Below are 18,756 nucleotides of genomic sequence, written 5' to 3' on the forward strand. Positions count from 1 at the left end.
ATCGTTTCCGGAAGAGGCCGGCCCAACAGTGTCTAGCTTTTTAATGCTTGTAGGTAGCCAGCCAAAATTGCTGTCTATGTATGCGATATCACGTGCTACTTTTGAGTCATTAAACCGTTTCTGAGCAATGCCAACTAACACAGCAGACTCCGATGGAAATGAATGAACAACAGGCTTAATTTTTTGAAAATGTTCATTGTAGAAATGTACTGCCTGTATCCAAGTGCCCCATCGCGTTGGCACAGGCTCCGGAGGAAGTGACACGTCTGGCAGTTGATCTCTGTAAACTTGAACACGTTGTGGCGCCTTAGCAAACATTTTTTTCGTGGAAGAAGCTAGTTGATTTACTTCGCAAAAGTTGTCTCCAACCTCTTCAGCAACACGCTGAAGAGCATGGGCCATATAGATGAAATGAATTAAGTGAGGGAAAAAAAAAAAAAAAAACTATAAGTGCTCTAGCCGCTTTTCACATGTACGCTGCACTGTCTGTATAGAGAACAAGGACTTTTTCTTCCTGAACTCCTCCCGGCCCCAACACTTGAAGACCATCGTTTACAAAGCGAGCAATCGTGGAATGATTCGTGCATTCCAGCAGTTTACTCGCAATAAGGTAGGATTTAGATGGAGCATCTTCACTTAACTTTCCAATCACTAAATTTGCTACATAACGCCCCAAAACGTCTGTTGTTTCGTCCACAGAAATCCCAAGATATGAACTACTTATTTCTGCCCTAATGGTATCTATAGCTTCCCTATAACAAACTTCGAGATAACACTTTCGAAGAGTGGATTCGTCAGGAAATCGTCGCCCGCAGTACTTCTCCAGAAAAGCACGGTATTTTGGCACTTGAACTTTGTTCCAAGGAATGTTTGCTGCTATCATTGCTTGGCACAAGTCTTTGAAAAACTCACTCACTGAAGTATCTTGATGCATTTGTGTCAAGAGTTCTTGTTTTTTTCAGTTCGCAAATTTTTATTTCTTGCATGGAGTGCACTTCGTACATGTTGTTCTAACTGAGATTTCATTGAATATCCAATTTTTATTATCACACACTTGGCACAATACCACTTTACCGTCCGTAGTAAACGCATCATCGATAGTTACCCACGACCGCAATTTCGCGGACAAAGCTAAGGCAACCGGAGCCATTTCTAACATCGACGGTCAATACAGAACACTTGCGTTTTGCAACTGCAATATTAGAGTACTGTCCTCCTGTCATTCAGTTGAACAAGCGAAGTTCTTTGAAAGCTTAGGTTACCTGCTATGATATTGCCATTGTCGCCAGCTTCTTGGAACGAACTCTTGCAGTAAATTCCTGAAAGCACACTAGGATACAGTTTTAACTTTAATTGCAGGCTTTGCTTTCATCTTTTTTTCCCGTCCGACCTCCGATAACAATGAAATAGACTTCATTTTAGGAATTTCCTGGCCAGTCGCCTGTTAGGCACGTGATCTGTCTTCCTCCAGAGTTGAGAATAAAGGGCGCTGCTAATGTACCCCGGAGGGAGGATTTTTATTTGTTTCTTCTTATATTTCTTTTGTTATCGGCGAAAATTCTGCGAAACATGGTTTGACACATAAAGAAAAAAAAAAAATGAACGATATTTCTCTTTCTGTAAAGAAACGAAAAGATAGACATGACAAAATTGAATCTAGATGCAAGCCTTGCACAGTTGGAGAGTTTATTTTTTATTTATTTTTTTTTTATTTTAAATTAAAATGTCAGTAAACGCAAAATTTTAAGACAGTTTTATATAAAAAATATATGTAGAAACCATAGAAATATGTAATATTGGTCAAAATATGTAAATATATGTAATATGAAACTTGAGTTGAAGCACCCTACAGTTGTGAATCACAAACATTTAAGGATTTGACGAACCTACATATGAAGGAAAAATATCCTTTCACAAAATTTGTCTGCATAAGTTTTTCACTTTATGATATGGAGTATTCAAACCAAAATTGAAACCTTGAAGTGACATACGCAAAATGTACCCGTTGAACATAGGGGCTTTAGGAAATTGTACATAGGAAATCAGCTCGAAAATATTGAAACGAGTAACTCCACTCAAGTTACTTACACTACGGAGTTTGTATTCCGAGAGTTGAACATTTACCTTATTTCGATGAAAACTGCAGTTGAGGGCAACATGACTTAATTGTACAGCGCTCATCTTTTGTGCTAGGAGTGCCTGGTTTGATACTGACTGTGAGCTTGTGATAGATAACATTGTGTCCATGGGATTCCTCAGGGTTTTTCCGTTTTTTAACAGCATTCTCATTCCACTGACTTTCCCATAATCCATCACTTTTCGTAATCATTCGTCTCCTTTACTCCAAAACGTTGTGGAACGTTAAACTAAAGATTTCATTTCACTTATTCCACTTTCAGTATAGTTGACATTTTCGAATTGAATATTTCCCCTGAGCACAATTTCTTGTACGCCATCACGCCATCTTGTACACTTATGTCCAAAATGATTGTCGCATATCTGTCATTGTCTTATTGTAAGAATATAATTTGATAATGATTTTGCAGAATACTTTTAATACTGATACTATGTCTATAATCGGGAAATGTATATTTGTGGTAAATTTCATAGGAAGAGAATTTATAAATACGAAAATTAGAATGAGTAAAACAAAATGTTGCTAAATGGACAAGAAAGTTTTATTTTCGTTTTATTGTTCTTATTTACTGCTCTTTTGACATGAAATTTGCCACATACATGTCTTTGCCGATTATAAACATACTAACATTATAAAAAATACCGAGCGAATTCGTTATCAAATTATATTCATACAACAACATATTTATAGACATTCTACAGTAATTTTGAACATGAATGTACATATCACCAGTGGGTTCTACTATATAATTTTACTCCTTTACTTCCTGTTTCATCAGCCTTATGTGTAGTAAGTACTTTTCGATTTATTTGATGTAGACGAAACTAGTGATGTCCTTCCAATTAGCTACGGTAGCTGCTGAGCTGAAGGTACTATCCAGGGTGGAAAAAGATATGATTTTTTAAAATCATTTTTGTTGATTTTTCCTTTATTTAAACCACATCTTTCTCCTCGTATAATACAAGTCGCGAATTGAAGAAAGAAAAAAAAAAAACATTAGGAATTAGTATTAAATATAATTAAGTCATTTAAGTGAAAGTATTGAGGTTGAATTTTGAATTAATCCCCAATCATTAACCTATTTCAATCCCAGTCAATGTTTCTTAAGCATTAAGGAAAAAGTACAGCAACGTTTATCAACATGATAGTTTATTTTTCACAAGAGTTACTGATATATGGCAGGTGTATGTTTTTAAAAAAAATCAGAACTAGGCTGTGGCACGAAATGCATATAGAATACATAAATTTCGTCTAAAATTATGAAATTAAAAAAAAAAAAAAAAAAAAAAAAAAGTTTCAAACGTCCTTAAATACTATTCGCCCCTATTATCTGAAAAGAAAAGGAAAAAAAAACGCGCATACAAAAGAACTTTCGTCTTAAATGTCGATGGTAATTTTCCCGTTGGAATAGTTAACGATTTAAAAACCCTATGTTACGAACAGAAGAAAGCAGGATTTCCTCGTTATCCTTTCAAAACGGGATTTTCCCTAAGGGACATTCGTTTTCATACATTTGAGTCTCATTGTATTATGATTATTATCTTCCATAAACGAAGAACAGAAACGGTATTTTACTTATTTTTACTTTAAATTAATTTATTTCGAAATTTGATTTAAATCAACGATTAACTGATTTAAATCAATTAACCTTGGTACTATCAAAAAAATATTTCCTCATAAAGTTGCATGTTTTGTATTCTCTGCACGTCTTTAATTTATTTAATAGGTTTCTCTACTTTACCACTTACGCACAACTAGTAAACTAATTAAAATGTAATGAGGATAAATATAACTTTATAACAACGAAACGAAGAACCACCTTAAGCCACCATTTAATGAAAATTTTGCAGTTTCAAAGTCTTTCTGGCTCAATCGTCATTGTTTTAGAAAACAATTTACGCTGCTGTATGAATTACATGTGGACCATCTTCCCTTTTGAAGAAAACATTTGAGAGGTTCTTTCTGACGGGATAGTTTACTCTTTTTGTTCATTGCAAAAGGTTGGAAGCCTTTAAACTAAACACTTGAGTGATCATCCGTTGATAGAGTGTATAGATTTTTCATTGATGAGGACGATCCTGCATCTTGTGTATATTTTCCAAACAAACTGATATTTAAGTCTCAAGGGAGAGCCCACGCAAGGGCAGTTCGTAAAGGATCCTTTCAGGTGTCTTTTTTCAAGAGGAAAGATAATCTACAATGTAGTTCATACAGCAGCCTAAATTATTTTCTAAGGGACTGATGATAGAGGCAGAGAACTTCTGAAACTGGACGAAAAATTTCCATTAAATGAAGGTTCAAAGTGAGCCTTCCTTTAGTTAGTTAGTGTGTTTTATATGGAATCACTAAGCAAATAATAATAACAATAAAATGATAATAGATTCAATATATGTATTATAATCTTAATATTATAATCTTAATATTGTAATTTCAGCTCCTTCGGGCAGCTCAGAGTGATGTAGCCGTAGATCAGATGTGTGAAAATCAGCAGCTACTAACAGCAGCAGTAGAATGTTTAGCAGATAGTGAAATTTCTGTTGCACAGTGTGCTGTCTCACTTCTTGTTAATTTGGCAAAAACGCCAAGAGGACTTCGGACAGTATTTTCTAATCGAATCGTGGAAGCATTGAAACGACAAATGTGTCACAGTGATGTAGTGCAGTTTCGTGTTTATGAGGTAAGTGGCTAGAAGAATTTCTTCATTTAGACGTAAAGGCAAATGCATGTGTCTTTGTTACTTTAGATTACTAGTTTTTGTATTTTACAGGGTGTTCCTAAACAACACCAACAACGTTTGGGAGGTGATTCCTGACACCAAGATATGACAGAAAGATAGACCAACCTGGGTGCACAAATGCTTCCTTTCGGAGTTATAGGCTGCCGAAAACATGAAAAAAAGAACTTTAAGGGTCCATAGATCCAAAACTGTGGGACATACCGTAGTCGGATCAAGACTTCACTTAGGAACTAATATGTGCGCTATCCAAAAGTACATGTTTCAGAGTACATTATTATTCAACAATTTTTATAGATGGAGTTTGACAACAGATATATAATTTGAAGTACTCACCAAATACCCCTATAAAAATTGTTCCGGAAGTACCGCAGGATTGTGAAACTTGGATACTTGGATAGAGCGCATACTAGTTCCTAAGTGAAGTCTTGACCCGACCATAGTAGGTCCCATAGTTTCGGAGCTTAGAACTTTAAAGTGTTTTTTCGTTTTCGGCAGCCTATGACTCCGAAAGGAAGCATTTTTGCACCCAGGTTGGTCTATACTTTTTGTCGTATCTTGGTGTCAGGAATCACCTCCCAAACGTTGTCGGTGTTGTTTTGAAACACCCTGTATATTTACAATGTATCTAATGATAACCTGCATTATCACTAATAGAGCATAAGGAACATGACAAACACGTAACCCTGGAAGGACGAGAGGTCTGGTCATTTCAGTGTAAAGTAAAGGTTTTTAAAAATGTTCACTACAATATTCTACTGAACAAAATTATTATTGAAAGATTGAGTTTAATTTTAAAAAATAATGCTTTTCATATATATTTTAATGTTTGCAAGTATATATACGGTGATTTGTATCTTCATTTCATACTTTTGGTGATCGTGATGCTGCTAAGCACCTATTGCATCTTGTTGACCTGCGTCTGTTTTTTTCTTACTGTCTGCCAACATCACGATATCATCTGCAAATCGAAGCTTGTGTATTTTCTATCTATGTAGTTATTTCTGGGCTGTAAGTATTCTTGATTTCTTTTATTGCTTTTCCAATGTAGAGATTAAATAAAATTGGTAATAGCAAACATCCTTTCGTGACCTTTTTCTGAATTTGCTTCTTCTCGTCTCTCTATCATTCCATCTCAGTCTTTATTATTCTTTGTACAGGGATATATTATTCTTCCTCTATACAATTTATTTGTGATTCATTCAAAATCTTGAACGTTTTCTTCCATTCTACATTGTCAAATACTTTTTGAAGTTCACAGATGCTACGTAAATTGCTGTTTTGACTCGAATTCTTTATCAATCGTCTGAATGTAAGTATTGCTATTCTCGTTCCGATTTTCTTTCTAAAACCAAACCGGTCATCTACTAATTCTTCTTCTATCTTAGATTCCAATCTTCTGTAGTTTTTTTCTTCTTCTTCTTAAGATTTTTGAATCGTGCGTGAATAATGTTGCAGTTCTCAGCACCTACTTGGTAGTACTACTATTTAATCTCCTGGAACTGTGAATTCTTCATTAAAAAAAAAAAATAAATAAATAAATAAATAAAATAAAATAAAATAAAATAAAAAAATTTGAACTTTACTTTTTATAGACGCGAAGATAAGGTTCATTCAACCATCAATAGAAACCCTACTCTCAGTAATACTTCCGTGTATGAAAAATCTGTACATCCATTCATGGTAAATGCCAAGCTTATCGAGGGCCGTAGTGCCAAGTGATAGGTAGGTCTGATGGTTGTTTATTATTTTTACCTTCGTTGTTTCGTTTTTTGGAGTCGTTTTTCATTTTCGTTCGTAGTGAGCAAGAAGAACAGAGAGACGAACAGTCAGAGAAACCAGATATCTGAGCACAGCGCTCTTAATCTATCCAGCAACTGGGGCCGCGGTGGCTCAATGGTAGAGCGTTTACCTATGGAGCCTGGGGTTCTTGGTTTGATCCCAGTTCACGCCAAGTGGACTTTGTAGTGGACAAACACCATGTGCGTGAGTTTTCTTGGGGATGAATTATTTCCTCCCACTTTCTTCATTGCACCATTTAATTCATTTCTCATCATCACCATCTCCTTTAGCGTAGCCGTCATAACCACGGGGCGTAAAACTTAAAAGATTTCATTGTTTTTTCTATCCAGCATCAGTTCAGAATGTACAAACCAAAGCAGAACAGTCTTGTTAGATAGCTCTGTTGTAATTAGGGCATAGCTTATGGTTGAACCATCTTATCAGATAGTTCTACAGTATCATAAAGAGGCAACTCATGGCGTGAAAAAGATCACTTGTGCTTTAAATCTTTAATCTTTAAGTTTTACGTCCAACGGTTATGCCGGTTAGGCTAAAGGAGACGGTGATGATGAGAAATGAATGAAATGACGGAATGAAGAAAGTGGAATGAAACGGGAGAACCCCGAGAAAACCCACGAGCATGGTGTTTGTCCACCACAAAGTCCACACGGCGCGAACTGGGATCGAACCACGGACTACAAGCACCGGAGATGAACGCTCTACCACTGAGTCACCGCGCCCCCACTTGTGCTCTAAAGTCCCTCGTAGGGTGTCAAGATCTCTCTGATCGTCTCGTTGTACAGGCCTTACCGAGTGATTTTTTTTTCAAGTTACAGATTATCTCTAACACAAAACTACATCCCCCCCCCCCCCCAATCCGGCCCTTTTAAGACGCACTGCAGTTTCCCACAGCTAGCATCCCTTGTCATGGTGAAGGAAAACAAGAAGTTGGCCACCATCGACTAACTGCATGAAGTCAGTCAGCTATATTTAGTTTTCTTCCATCCAAATCCAACTCAATTAAACAACCTTAGCGTAGTAGAAAATATGCTTAGAGAACACCATGCACCCCATTGTGACACCTTATTGCCTATTTTGTTCGTAATTTCCTTGTTTTATCCTGATACATAATGACAAAAGTGTTTTAATTCTACACGTTTTCAATAAAATTGTACTGATTCTTGAAAAAGTGAAGTAAGTACAATATTTTGTTGCGTCTTCCGTCCGTTCACATGTTTTCATAATAGTGTGTGCTTATATTTTTAGGTAGTGGTTACAATATCTGTCCATTCCCCTGCGAGTTTTGAGGTTGTGAAGTCGACGCATTTCATCACTTCGCTGATGCAACAACTGACAGGAGATGATGTATTAGTGCATTTGAACGTTCTCGAGTTGCTGACAAAGCTTGCATTGTCATTGCATGGGTGCCAGTTTCTAGAATCGGAGGGAACTTTGGCGATGTTCGCTGAGAAAATCTCGTCCTGTGATAATGACCCTGTTGGATCCCTTCTGCTTCCAGGTAAGGGCCTTCTTTCTATAAAACTATGCATACTCGCTTTGGTGAATTCACAATAACAGTAGTACACTGCCATTTTTTTTTCATATGTCATTGATCAATGGCTGATGACAAAATGTATACTAATACTGAATATTTATTTATTTGCGTATAGAAAGTATTGGATGCATATTTATTATTAGAAAAAATAATGCTTCTACCTTACGTCCTGGGCTTGAGAGAATCGTAACACCGAACTGTTTCAGACATTCTCGGATCCCTTTTTCAATACATCTTCTACTAGTACATCTCACTAAAACATGATTATAGGCTCCGTTTATCCATAAAAACTCTTGTTTTAATATAAAACATTGGTAAATAGGATAATGTTTGATCTACGCACAGTTTACAAATATTTTTTTTCTGTACTTTTAAGTATTATTGTGTTTTTTTAAGGTTTGGATTAGAATGAGATTTCTGAGCTTTCGGCATTTGTAGCCATGTTAGACCGTCACACATACAAGAGATGACGTCTCTCGGCGATCACACTGCCCGAGAAATTGGAGAGGAGGAAAGGAAGTGACCTGGGATTATTATGTTAGGTAGTCCCGGCATTGGCCTGGTATGAATGAGGAAAACCCAGTCGGGAATTGAACCCGGCACCGCTCGGTGCAGTTACATTAAGTGATTTTGTATTTGTATTGATTTTTAAGTCACCAAAGCACTTATTATAATTTAGCATATTAGGATTACGCTAATGAGGCTTAAAAGACTTTAATGCTAGTGTATCTATGCCCGTCCGTTACTACACAACGAAACTTTTTTTTTTTTTTTTTTTTTTTTTTTTACGTTAGACAGCTAGAACAATTATCTTGGCCGGGCTCGGTAATCGAGTCAATCCATTGACACTCAGCGAGTAACTGTGACTTTAACGGTGCCTATTCACATGACATACATGAAAGTCTATTATGATTCTCTTTACTTCCTTTACGGGAGTTCATTTAATTGTAGTTTTAACGTTTGTTGGCACTGCCAAGGCTGCCTGTGACTTATATTTACAGTTTAACGTGGAATTGGCACTTCATATGATCTTAACGAAAATCTAATTCTGTTGTTGTTCTCTTAGTAACATCATAATAATGTGAATACAAGAGTACTAATTTTGTATTTCCTTCTTTTTTACAGGTTTGATTAGATTTTTCGGCAATGTAGCACATTTTTGGCCTAAAGAAATATTTCAACGCTATCCGAAAGTGGTGAATGTCCTTTTTGATTTGTTGGAGAGCAAAGATTTGACATTGCTTGGAGTTGCTATGGAAACTATAGGTTATATTGGAATGACAGCAGAGGGGAAGTTAACTTTGCAAACAGGTAGGTGGACTTTATCAAACCTAAGGTGTGATTATTTTGTTCGGAGTTTTTTTTTTTTTTTTTCTTCGATATTTTCCTTCGCTGCTGTAACGCTACCTCTGAAATCTCTCTAACTAAGCAAAAGAAAGTTTTCTTTTTTTCTTTCCGTTCGGTTAAGGAAGACTCACTTCTTATGTAAAAGATCCTTGCTTCAGTCTCAGATTTTCCCGTGGAAGCGTAGTGATAATACCTTGGAAGCAAATTTTACATGTCAGTCAAATCAAACCATACCCTGACGCATTACCAGTGCTTGTTTCCTGTATGTGTCTGATCTTAACGAAGAGGTCTCCGCGTAGCGTAGTCATAGACGCTTTCACCTTTGGTGCGAGCGGTCCGGGTTTCGCTTCCTGCAGGGAACACAGAGTCAGAAGGGTGGAAAAACATTTTCAGACCAGCCATCCTTGTGAGTTTTTCGTGGGTTTTTCCTCTCACACCAGAAAATGCCGGAATTCACCTAACATAAAAGTTTCAGACCGCTTTTTTTCTTCTCCGGGTAGTGTGGTCGCTAAAATAAACTGCAGTAGAATGGCTATAGATGCCAGAAGCCCACAAACCTTATTCGCAATATTTTTTGTTTATGAAACTGCTTTAATGCTTAAAATATTGTTCTGTGTTCGGCCCAATACGGTGTATCATTGACATGGTTTATGACATCTGTCAGTGAACAATAAAAGTTACATGAAAAGTACATTAGTTGCTGTACGTACAAGAAAGTAATAATCTAAATTTATTTATTTTAGGAGACAGAATGGCAGGCTGTATGCAAAACTTAGGTAGCATGATGTTAAATTTACCAGCAGAATGGAGAGTACGTGCTTTGAATGCAGTAGCGAATTTGCTGAAACTTGAGGTAACTCTCGGATTACTAAATATCGGTAAATTGTGTAACTAGTTTTTTGCTATATTTTGTCAGTTACTAAAAGAAAATGTAATACTGGACGCTTTTTGTAAACAAATATTATTTCATCATGAGTTGTTTTGCTTCCAGAACGACTTATATTCGAAATTAGACTTTCTTTATGAAGTAGGTGCATTGTGATAACATATTTTATTTAGATGCTGAAGTCAAAGTACGCTGTAGTTAGTCTGTTGTTTATTTATTTATTTATTTATTAATTTTTTTAGTAAATGTTTATGTTATGATTGCTACTTGTAGACTTTGTGTAGGCAAATTAACACTGTTCCTGGTTTTTAACATCTTCTGGGATGATGTACGCATGTCATTTATCTTGTGGTTCATTAGCTTCGTTTGTTTGCAATACTAATCTATTATGTTCGGGAATAACGTGCTGTTGGTCGTTACCAGATGAAAATAATATTTTGCATGTTGTGAGTACAAAGTTGATTACATGTTACTATGAACAAGGTATCTGTGTGGTATTGTGATTTAGCACCTAGTATACATGCCCACATAAATTTCTTTCAGAGCTCCAGTCTCTACCTATTTTTGGATCCCGGATAAAAAAGAAATAGGTAAGTTTGATGTAAGCGTTTAACGCATTGAAAACCGAGGTATCAACGAGTCCTTTGAGTCCTGAAGATAATATACATTTATAATTAATAAGACAAATGAGTAATATGGTTTTATACATATATTTGTCAATATTACAAAAAGTATGATAGAAGGTAGTTATAAATCACAATGTGCGAAATTATACTATGTCATGATCTTTAATTGATGGGAAACCCAGTTTTAATCCGTAAGCAGGCTTTCTCAAGTAGCAAGGAGTCGAAAGTAAACAATTTTCAAGTTAAATTGTACGTATTAAAAGCTGTACCTACCCGTGTAATGCTCTTGTTTGTGTATTATTGTATAAAGTTGTTTCAAATATATTTTTAAGCTGAATAAGTAAATGTTCTAAGTATATTTCTTGTTAGGAGGAACAGGTATAGAATTAAAAAGATATAGGTTTAGATTGAATCGGCACACCAATTCGATTCGTACTGACTAGCTAGTGATTGGATGAGTTGAATAATGATTACATGTTTTGTGAAGGTGCAAACCTTGTAATTAATTTAATCATTACTTAATGCCAACCTTTTGTTGCTTGCATCAAAGTATTTTTGTATAAATATCAACGTATTTCGAGTTCGAGCTATTAGTTTCAAAGTTTAGTTTCAGATAAGGCTACATTATTATCATTTTCTACACGGAGGTTTTATTTACACTGACCAATTAGAACATTATGAACACCTTGTTCACCTACGGTTCGTAAAACAACAACAAAGCGGTTTGACATGGAAGCAATGAGGTCTGGAGGTATGGCACGCCTCGTCTGTTCACAAATCACTTAATTCCTGTAAATTTTTCGGGGAAGGGTGGTTTACTGGGACCTAACGTTCAATGATATTCTATAGGTGTTAAAGTCGGTTAAGATCGGTAGAGCATGACGGCCAATTCAGTAATTGAAAAACTCACCACTGTGCTCCTTGAACTTCTGCAGTACAACGTTGGCTTTGTGACAAGAAGCGTTGTCCTGCTAAAAGATCCATTCTGAGCTGAAAACATGGCCGACATGAAATGGTTATACTTGATCAGGAATGCTCTGCGATAGTTAGGAGCTATCATGGCGCCCTCCACACGCACTATAGGGCTCATGGATGAACGTGTGAAGGTTCCCTAAAAGATAATGGATCCACAATCTGCCTGCCGTTGTGTTTGGTGCTGGTTTCACCTTTCTGCATGGCTTGAGTAATTGTTCTCATAAAATACGACGGATTCTGATCAGGCCATCGATTGTGATGAAGGTAGTATCGTGAGGCATTGGACCATGCAGCGTTGTGTTATTCCTCTGCCATTCAATGACAATGGGCAAGTACCCATTCGAGTGACGCTTTGCGGATAACACTGGTACATGTATGTGACGTCGGCTACGGTGACCCATACCTAACAGTATACGGTGAACTGTGTGCTCACACACACTCGTGCTTTATCCACTGTTAAAGTCTGCCGTTAATTGTGCTACAGTGTTATACTAACCTCGATAGTTCTACGACGTCCGACATCTTTAATGAGGTATGGCTGCCCTATTCCTTGTGGTTTAGTTCTGACTTCACCTTTTTTTCCCCATCTTTGGAAGACACAACCATGGCACCTCACGAACACCCGATAAGTTGCACTGTTTCCGAGATATTCGTTCCAAGCCGTCTGACCCCTATCAAACTCTTGATATATCGCCACCCCTCCCCAGTCTACGCACAAGCATCACACTGACTGATCGAGTGAGACCTTTGTCACCGTCCTTGTCTGACGAGCAATTTTTCTGTGCTTTGTGCCTCTTACGTCAGTCCAACCACTTTTCTCAAAAAGTATCAGATAATGTTTTGGTGGCCAGTGTATATGCGAAAAACATTTATATCTGCAATTATCTTATGTTTTACACATTATCGGACAAGCTGTAAATAGCACTTACTAACTTGTGAGCTTTATGGTTTGGGTCACTGAAGATCTCAGTTTTAATATTCATCTTTACAGTATTGCTTGCTGCAACATATGTTGACTGGTGAGGTGTAAATTTCAAGATTTAAGTTATTAGTATGTAAACATTCCTAATAGGCGTATACTTTATAATAAGTATACTTGGTATATAATGTGTATCAGTTCTTCATTTTTGAATAGAATGTACGTAATTCAAAGTAGTGTTGTAGAATTCAGGATGTCCTACAAAGTTTTATTTTCAGTTGATGAATTTGTTGCTATGTAGTGTATATCCAGTGGAAAGAAGAGAAAATTCCTAAGGATGTTACTTATCTTGTCCTGTCTGGGCAAAAATTTGTTTCCCCAGCCAGTATAAGATAGGTAGCTTCTTTTGGACCAGCCTGCTCATGAAGATAAACCGTGCTGATGACAGGAACGCATCAGTTGGACATAGTTCTAGAAAAGATTGATAGTATATTTGGTGGAAGAAGGTACTATGCCCTTGAATATATAACCCTGCAAAGTTCATTTGTGTGTAAAAGAGCTAATCAAGAACACTGCTGCAATAATAGTTTTGACAGACGCAGATTAAGAGGAAGACAAGTGATCGGCGTTTTCTCTAAATGTCACGACATCTCGTGAGGTTCATTCAACGTTAAGCTCAGAACAGTCCTCAGCCTAACATTGCCATTTGCCTTTTCAACCTCAGCACTAGCTGTCAGGATGAGTGAGGTTAAAATAGGATTCCAACTGCATGAAATTCACTCCTGTGGTTGCTCATATAGATACTATGTTTAAGAAGGGATCTGGACTTCATGAACTATTGTCTTTACGTCTGTGCTTTTAAATACTCGTGTTATAAAACTCATCTATTCAGTGTTCAGTATCAATGTTACGTTGCTTAAAATTTGAAAGACCTTTTTATCTTTCACTTTCATCAGAACAATTAGAAAGGACGCATTAGGAAATAAGTAGTGTTACAGAAAGTATTGGGAAAAGAAAATAATACTGTAATGTAACGATTTTTCTTTGGAATTCTGTGCTTAAAAGAAATTTGTTTTCTACATTATCGTGTTAGTTCCTGTATACAAATATTTATTGGTGTTTTTAGTACATGAACTATTGTAATAGACAAACTGTGAAATTATAAGTAATCAAATTGTATTGTTATTTATTATGTCTCAATCTTATTATTATTATTATTATTATTATTATTATTATTATTATTATTATTATTATTATTATTATTATTATTAAAATGTGATTTTTTGATTTTAATAAAACAAATCAGAAAATGTTCCTATGTAAAATATGTGTCATTTATATAGTCTTTACGGGGATAAATGCTTAGATAAACTTGAAATCGGAGAATCCCCTTTTGAATCTAAATTTTTAAAAAATTCTTTTGTGAATTGTGTTTTATTGTGCCAATGTAAATTACTATCATATTTGTATATGGCTTCAATAGACTCGTAAGTGAGTGTCCTGGTTTATAAAATAGTGTTTATACCCAGTTAGTACATGGCCATTTTGGTACAGTTGTTGATTACTTAACAGTTTTGTTGTTTGTTTGTTAAGTTTTCGCGTCCCTTTTCGGGAGTGAGGACATATGGGACGTAGATCACAGTTTAAGGTAGAATCCGAACTACTGGGAATTGCATCCGGGACCTCGTGGACCAGATTACTTACAGTGTCTGAGTTTGTCAGTGATAATGTTTCATTTGAATGTACATTTATCTAAAACAATATCGCTACAAACTTGAGAGACAACAAAAGTAAATTAATAATGGTTTATGTTTTCGTTATCTAGGCTACTGCTGCAATTCTCACACTTTCAGTACATATTTTATTTCGCAAATACCATAATGTAATCGTCTACAGACTTTCTATCCAGTCTACGAAATTGTATTTATTCAATGCAAGTTTTTATTAATTTATTTATTTTTAGAATATATTATTCTTAAAAAAATGTTCTGAGGAACGTGGAACGAATTCTTGGTGCTGGTTGTATAATAATGTTTGTTGTGTTGGAAGGTATGGAATAAGACTTGATATTATTGTGCTGCTAGGTATTATGCTGTGCAAAAAGTGGAAGAAGATGAAGATGAATTGAGTCTAAGTTAGATTGGATATTGAATTACTAACTGAAATACCCGTCTTCACATGGTGGGCTGTATTTGGAAGTCAACGTTTGTGGGAATGTAACCGGCTGGAGTTCAAGTCGCTGTTCGGGCTGTCATTTATTTGTAACCGCCTGGATAAGCTGGTCGCTGTCCTTGGCTCGTGGTATTACCAATAAGCATACTCCTGATACTTTAACTTAGCTGGACAGGACAACGAAGACCTCTCCAAGAAAGGTTACAAACTGTTTCCCAAAAAGCTCGTCGGTCTCAATAATGAGATGAGCATTAGGCGCCGAGAGGTTCGGGTGTCTCGTCTCGAAAACCTCACGGACGATCAGACGGTCATCCAGACCATAACGCACACAGACATCAATCATACAAACAACGAAAACACACTGGATTAATTGACACTATACTTATTTATTAGAACGCTATTTTGAAAAAGAAATAGCGAAGAGGAATGGATACAACACTGAACACTGAGGATATATATCAATTTTAGTCGCTGAAATCACGCTTTGCCCTTTTCGGGTAATATAGCCCTTTATATATATATATGATTACGATTGAGATATCACTACAAATTCTTCTCTCACACCCTTGACACACTTGGGGGGTAGCACTGGGGAAAAGTTGTCTGGATCGTCCCACGATGAATCCAGTTGTTACGCTGAACAGTCCTGCAGCGTAAAGGTGAATCTTCAGTAAAGTAACGAAAAGATCTCCGCAGTGGAATACTGATATTGGAGGGCGCGTATATAACTTTTTAAACGCACAAGGTCAGCGGACCTGGGATTTCACTAGTTGGGGCTAGCCGTAAGAAATCGTCCTTCACCGGCTAAATAGCTTGTGCCCCTTCACAAAACTTAACCAACGCAACGGGCGTGGTGGTTGCGTACAACACCGGAGTCGAACTCCCTGAGCATCCAAGCTCAAGCTACGGGTTGCAATGATCAACGGAAAAGTGTTGGCAGTTCATTTCAAAAATCACTCAGTTACTCACCTGTATGCACATACAAACAGAATATAGAAAACAATTTATGTTAATTTTAGCCAACTGCCTATAATGCACTAGACACGGCGATAACACTGGCGTGAGAAAGTACAGATAACGGGTTACGAAACAACACAGTTGGTGCCACTTTGGCTACTGGGACATCTGGTCAGCCCGTATTTCTCTAATCTATTGTAATGTTTCCATAAACGATTAACGAAAGCACTTAATTCAGTTCCAAATAGCTGCAGAATATATACTGTGCATATAATAAGTCAGGGAGAAACACTGAAATGGTTAGTCACTAACTGAAATGTTCTCACTAAAAGCAACGTTTTAAATATATATATGAAAAAACGATGAAAGACTTCTTTGTCCAATTGTGTGGGAAAGAAGCAATTCCCACCAAAGAAAGAACTTATATGCGTTGCAGAATAAAGTATAAATCGAAAATAATAATCACTGTCTTTACGAAATATACAGAATGTCCACAAAAATCCTTCTATAACCTGGTAGCGGTTATATATGGCGTCTGAAACGTGGAACGACCTGTCAAGTGCACACGTAGACAGGTTGAGAACCCTTGGCCGTATGCCGAAGTATGAATAAAATTAGGTTTTTCACCAAAAAATTAAAATTAGTTAGTTGGCAACACTGTGATATGGTGTGAGACTTACGTGTATAAACGATGAATGGTTTTTCACCTGAAAAAGGGCTATTTAAAATAGTTAAATAACTTGTCCACTCACTACAACATGATGAGGTTCCTGCATGAGCAATGTCCAATCCAAGTGTTCCATAAAGTAATAAGATCCTCTTGAACAATTGGTGCAGTTGAGTTTCCTTATCTTCCGTTACTTCACATGTTGAAACCATGCTGTCTTCCTGTGTAAGTATCCTCCATGATTCTCCAACGATGAGTTGATGAGTGGAGAAGGGGAGATTTTTTTTTTTTTTTTTAAACACTGGTGTGAGAAACGAGATATGGTTATAACACCTGTATGATAACTTTTTTTTTTTTTTTTTTTAAGTTCGCAGAAAGCGTTTGTAGGGCTATTATATTTTTTTTTAATTGACACTAATAAATTCTTTTCGTAAAATGTTTAAGTGTTCCGTTTCGATCACTTTATTTGATATAATATGAAGTAAATACGTTATAGGGCTATTTAAATGCTTTTTTTAAAAAAAAAAAAAACACTAATAAATTCTTTTCATAAAATGTTTAAGTGTTCCGTTTCGATCACTATTTTGTGCAATATGAAATAAATATACACACTCAATAACTATTCATGAAAACATCGACTTAAAGAGTTATCAAATATCTCAATAAAAATTAGTAAATATACTGATATCTGTATTTAAAATATCAAAATGTGAATGAATAAGCAAATAGCAAAACATGTTAAAGGTACTAAAATATTAAAATTATTGTTAAAGTTTCGATATCACTCTAATATATTTGAAAAATATGAAAATCATTGAAAAAGTAAAATGAATGGAAATGTAAAGACATGTTAAACTGACAATATGTAAACAAAATTAGATTTTCACCTGTATGTCCCTTTTTTTTTTTTTTTTTTTTTTAACTGTGCCTCGTGTTGTTTGGCAGAAAAGAACGAAAAATCGTTTTTCAAAAATAAAAAAAAATAAACTTAAGTGTCAAAATTGACGTTCATAGTAATTCCAAGAAATAAGCATGATTCTGCATATCAAAGAAAAGATCGTGATTTCGTTGACATGTATGAAGAAAATTCGGCACGCCATAAGATCAAATGCCATCTGCTCGTCGAGACTTTAGTTCGATAATGCTCAATACAACAAATGATTTTATTCTGAAACAAAGTTATTATTAGCTTAGGCCTAGAATAATGGTCGTTGTTCACTTCCAAAAACATAAACATTGCAGGGTTACCAGAAAATGTGACTACTATCTGCAAAAAAATTTGTTAATAAAGCGTTGAAAACTATTCAAAATTGATCCAAGTTTTTCGAAGGTCTGAATCAAGGAAGTTGACTCACTAGTCCAAACATTCCTGAAAATAAATGGTCATTACACCATGAATTGACCAAAACCATAGGTGGGAAAAATGTGTAATACTACACGTACTTACACACGAAATATGCCATCGACACCTGCGAGGCAGAATTAGAAACGAGAAAAGGCCTGCAACCATAGGCACTTACAAAATGTTTCTGTACAAAACTGAAATATAAACATTAATATTCAGTAAACTACGCGTATGTTCCCTGGAACATAATGTGTCTTCCACCTAGAAAAGATGTGTAAACACACAAAATACAAATGCTCTCGTAGCATCGTAAAGATATGTCTCTATAAGACAAAATACATGAGACCTATTAAAAGAAAAACATGAGATACAAACAAGAATATAGCCAACGACATTACAACTCTCTGGTCGGTCTGAAACATTCAATTAAATTCCCTACAAAACAGCTGTAACAAGCTTCCTTAGGCATCTTCGCTACAAAATATTCAAACTGGTATTATTAATGCATTAAAATTCAGTCATCGAGCATACGAAATAATTGACAAAGTAATTTTTCATAAAACATTATGGCTTCATGCTGTTGGAAAGAAAGAAAATAAGTTTATTTTTGGGATCTATAACAATATCTCTGAGACGGCTGAAACCTCATAAATA

At 35.9% G+C, this 18,756-nt stretch overlaps 1 protein-coding gene across 1 annotated transcript in view; it reads left to right on the forward strand.

The window, feature by feature from the left end:
• Positions 1-18,756, forward strand: part of LOC145690155 (26S proteasome non-ATPase regulatory subunit 5) — a 50,353-nt gene that overhangs the window by 17,325 nt on the left and 14,272 nt on the right. The window contains exons 3-6 of the mRNA XM_081764765.1: positions 4,572-4,814; positions 7,920-8,172; positions 9,334-9,519; positions 10,299-10,408. Coding sequence (XP_081620891.1) covers positions 4,572-4,814; positions 7,920-8,172; positions 9,334-9,519; positions 10,299-10,408 — 792 coding nt within the window. The remainder of the gene's footprint in view (positions 1-4,571; positions 4,815-7,919; positions 8,173-9,333; positions 9,520-10,298; positions 10,409-18,756) is intronic.

This window comes from Thermobia domestica, chromosome 7 (genome assembly GCF_964235325.1).
Source record: "Thermobia domestica chromosome 7, izTheDome1.hap1.1, whole genome shotgun sequence".
In the NCBI taxonomy this organism is placed as follows: domain Eukaryota; kingdom Metazoa; phylum Arthropoda; class Insecta; order Zygentoma; family Lepismatidae; genus Thermobia; species Thermobia domestica.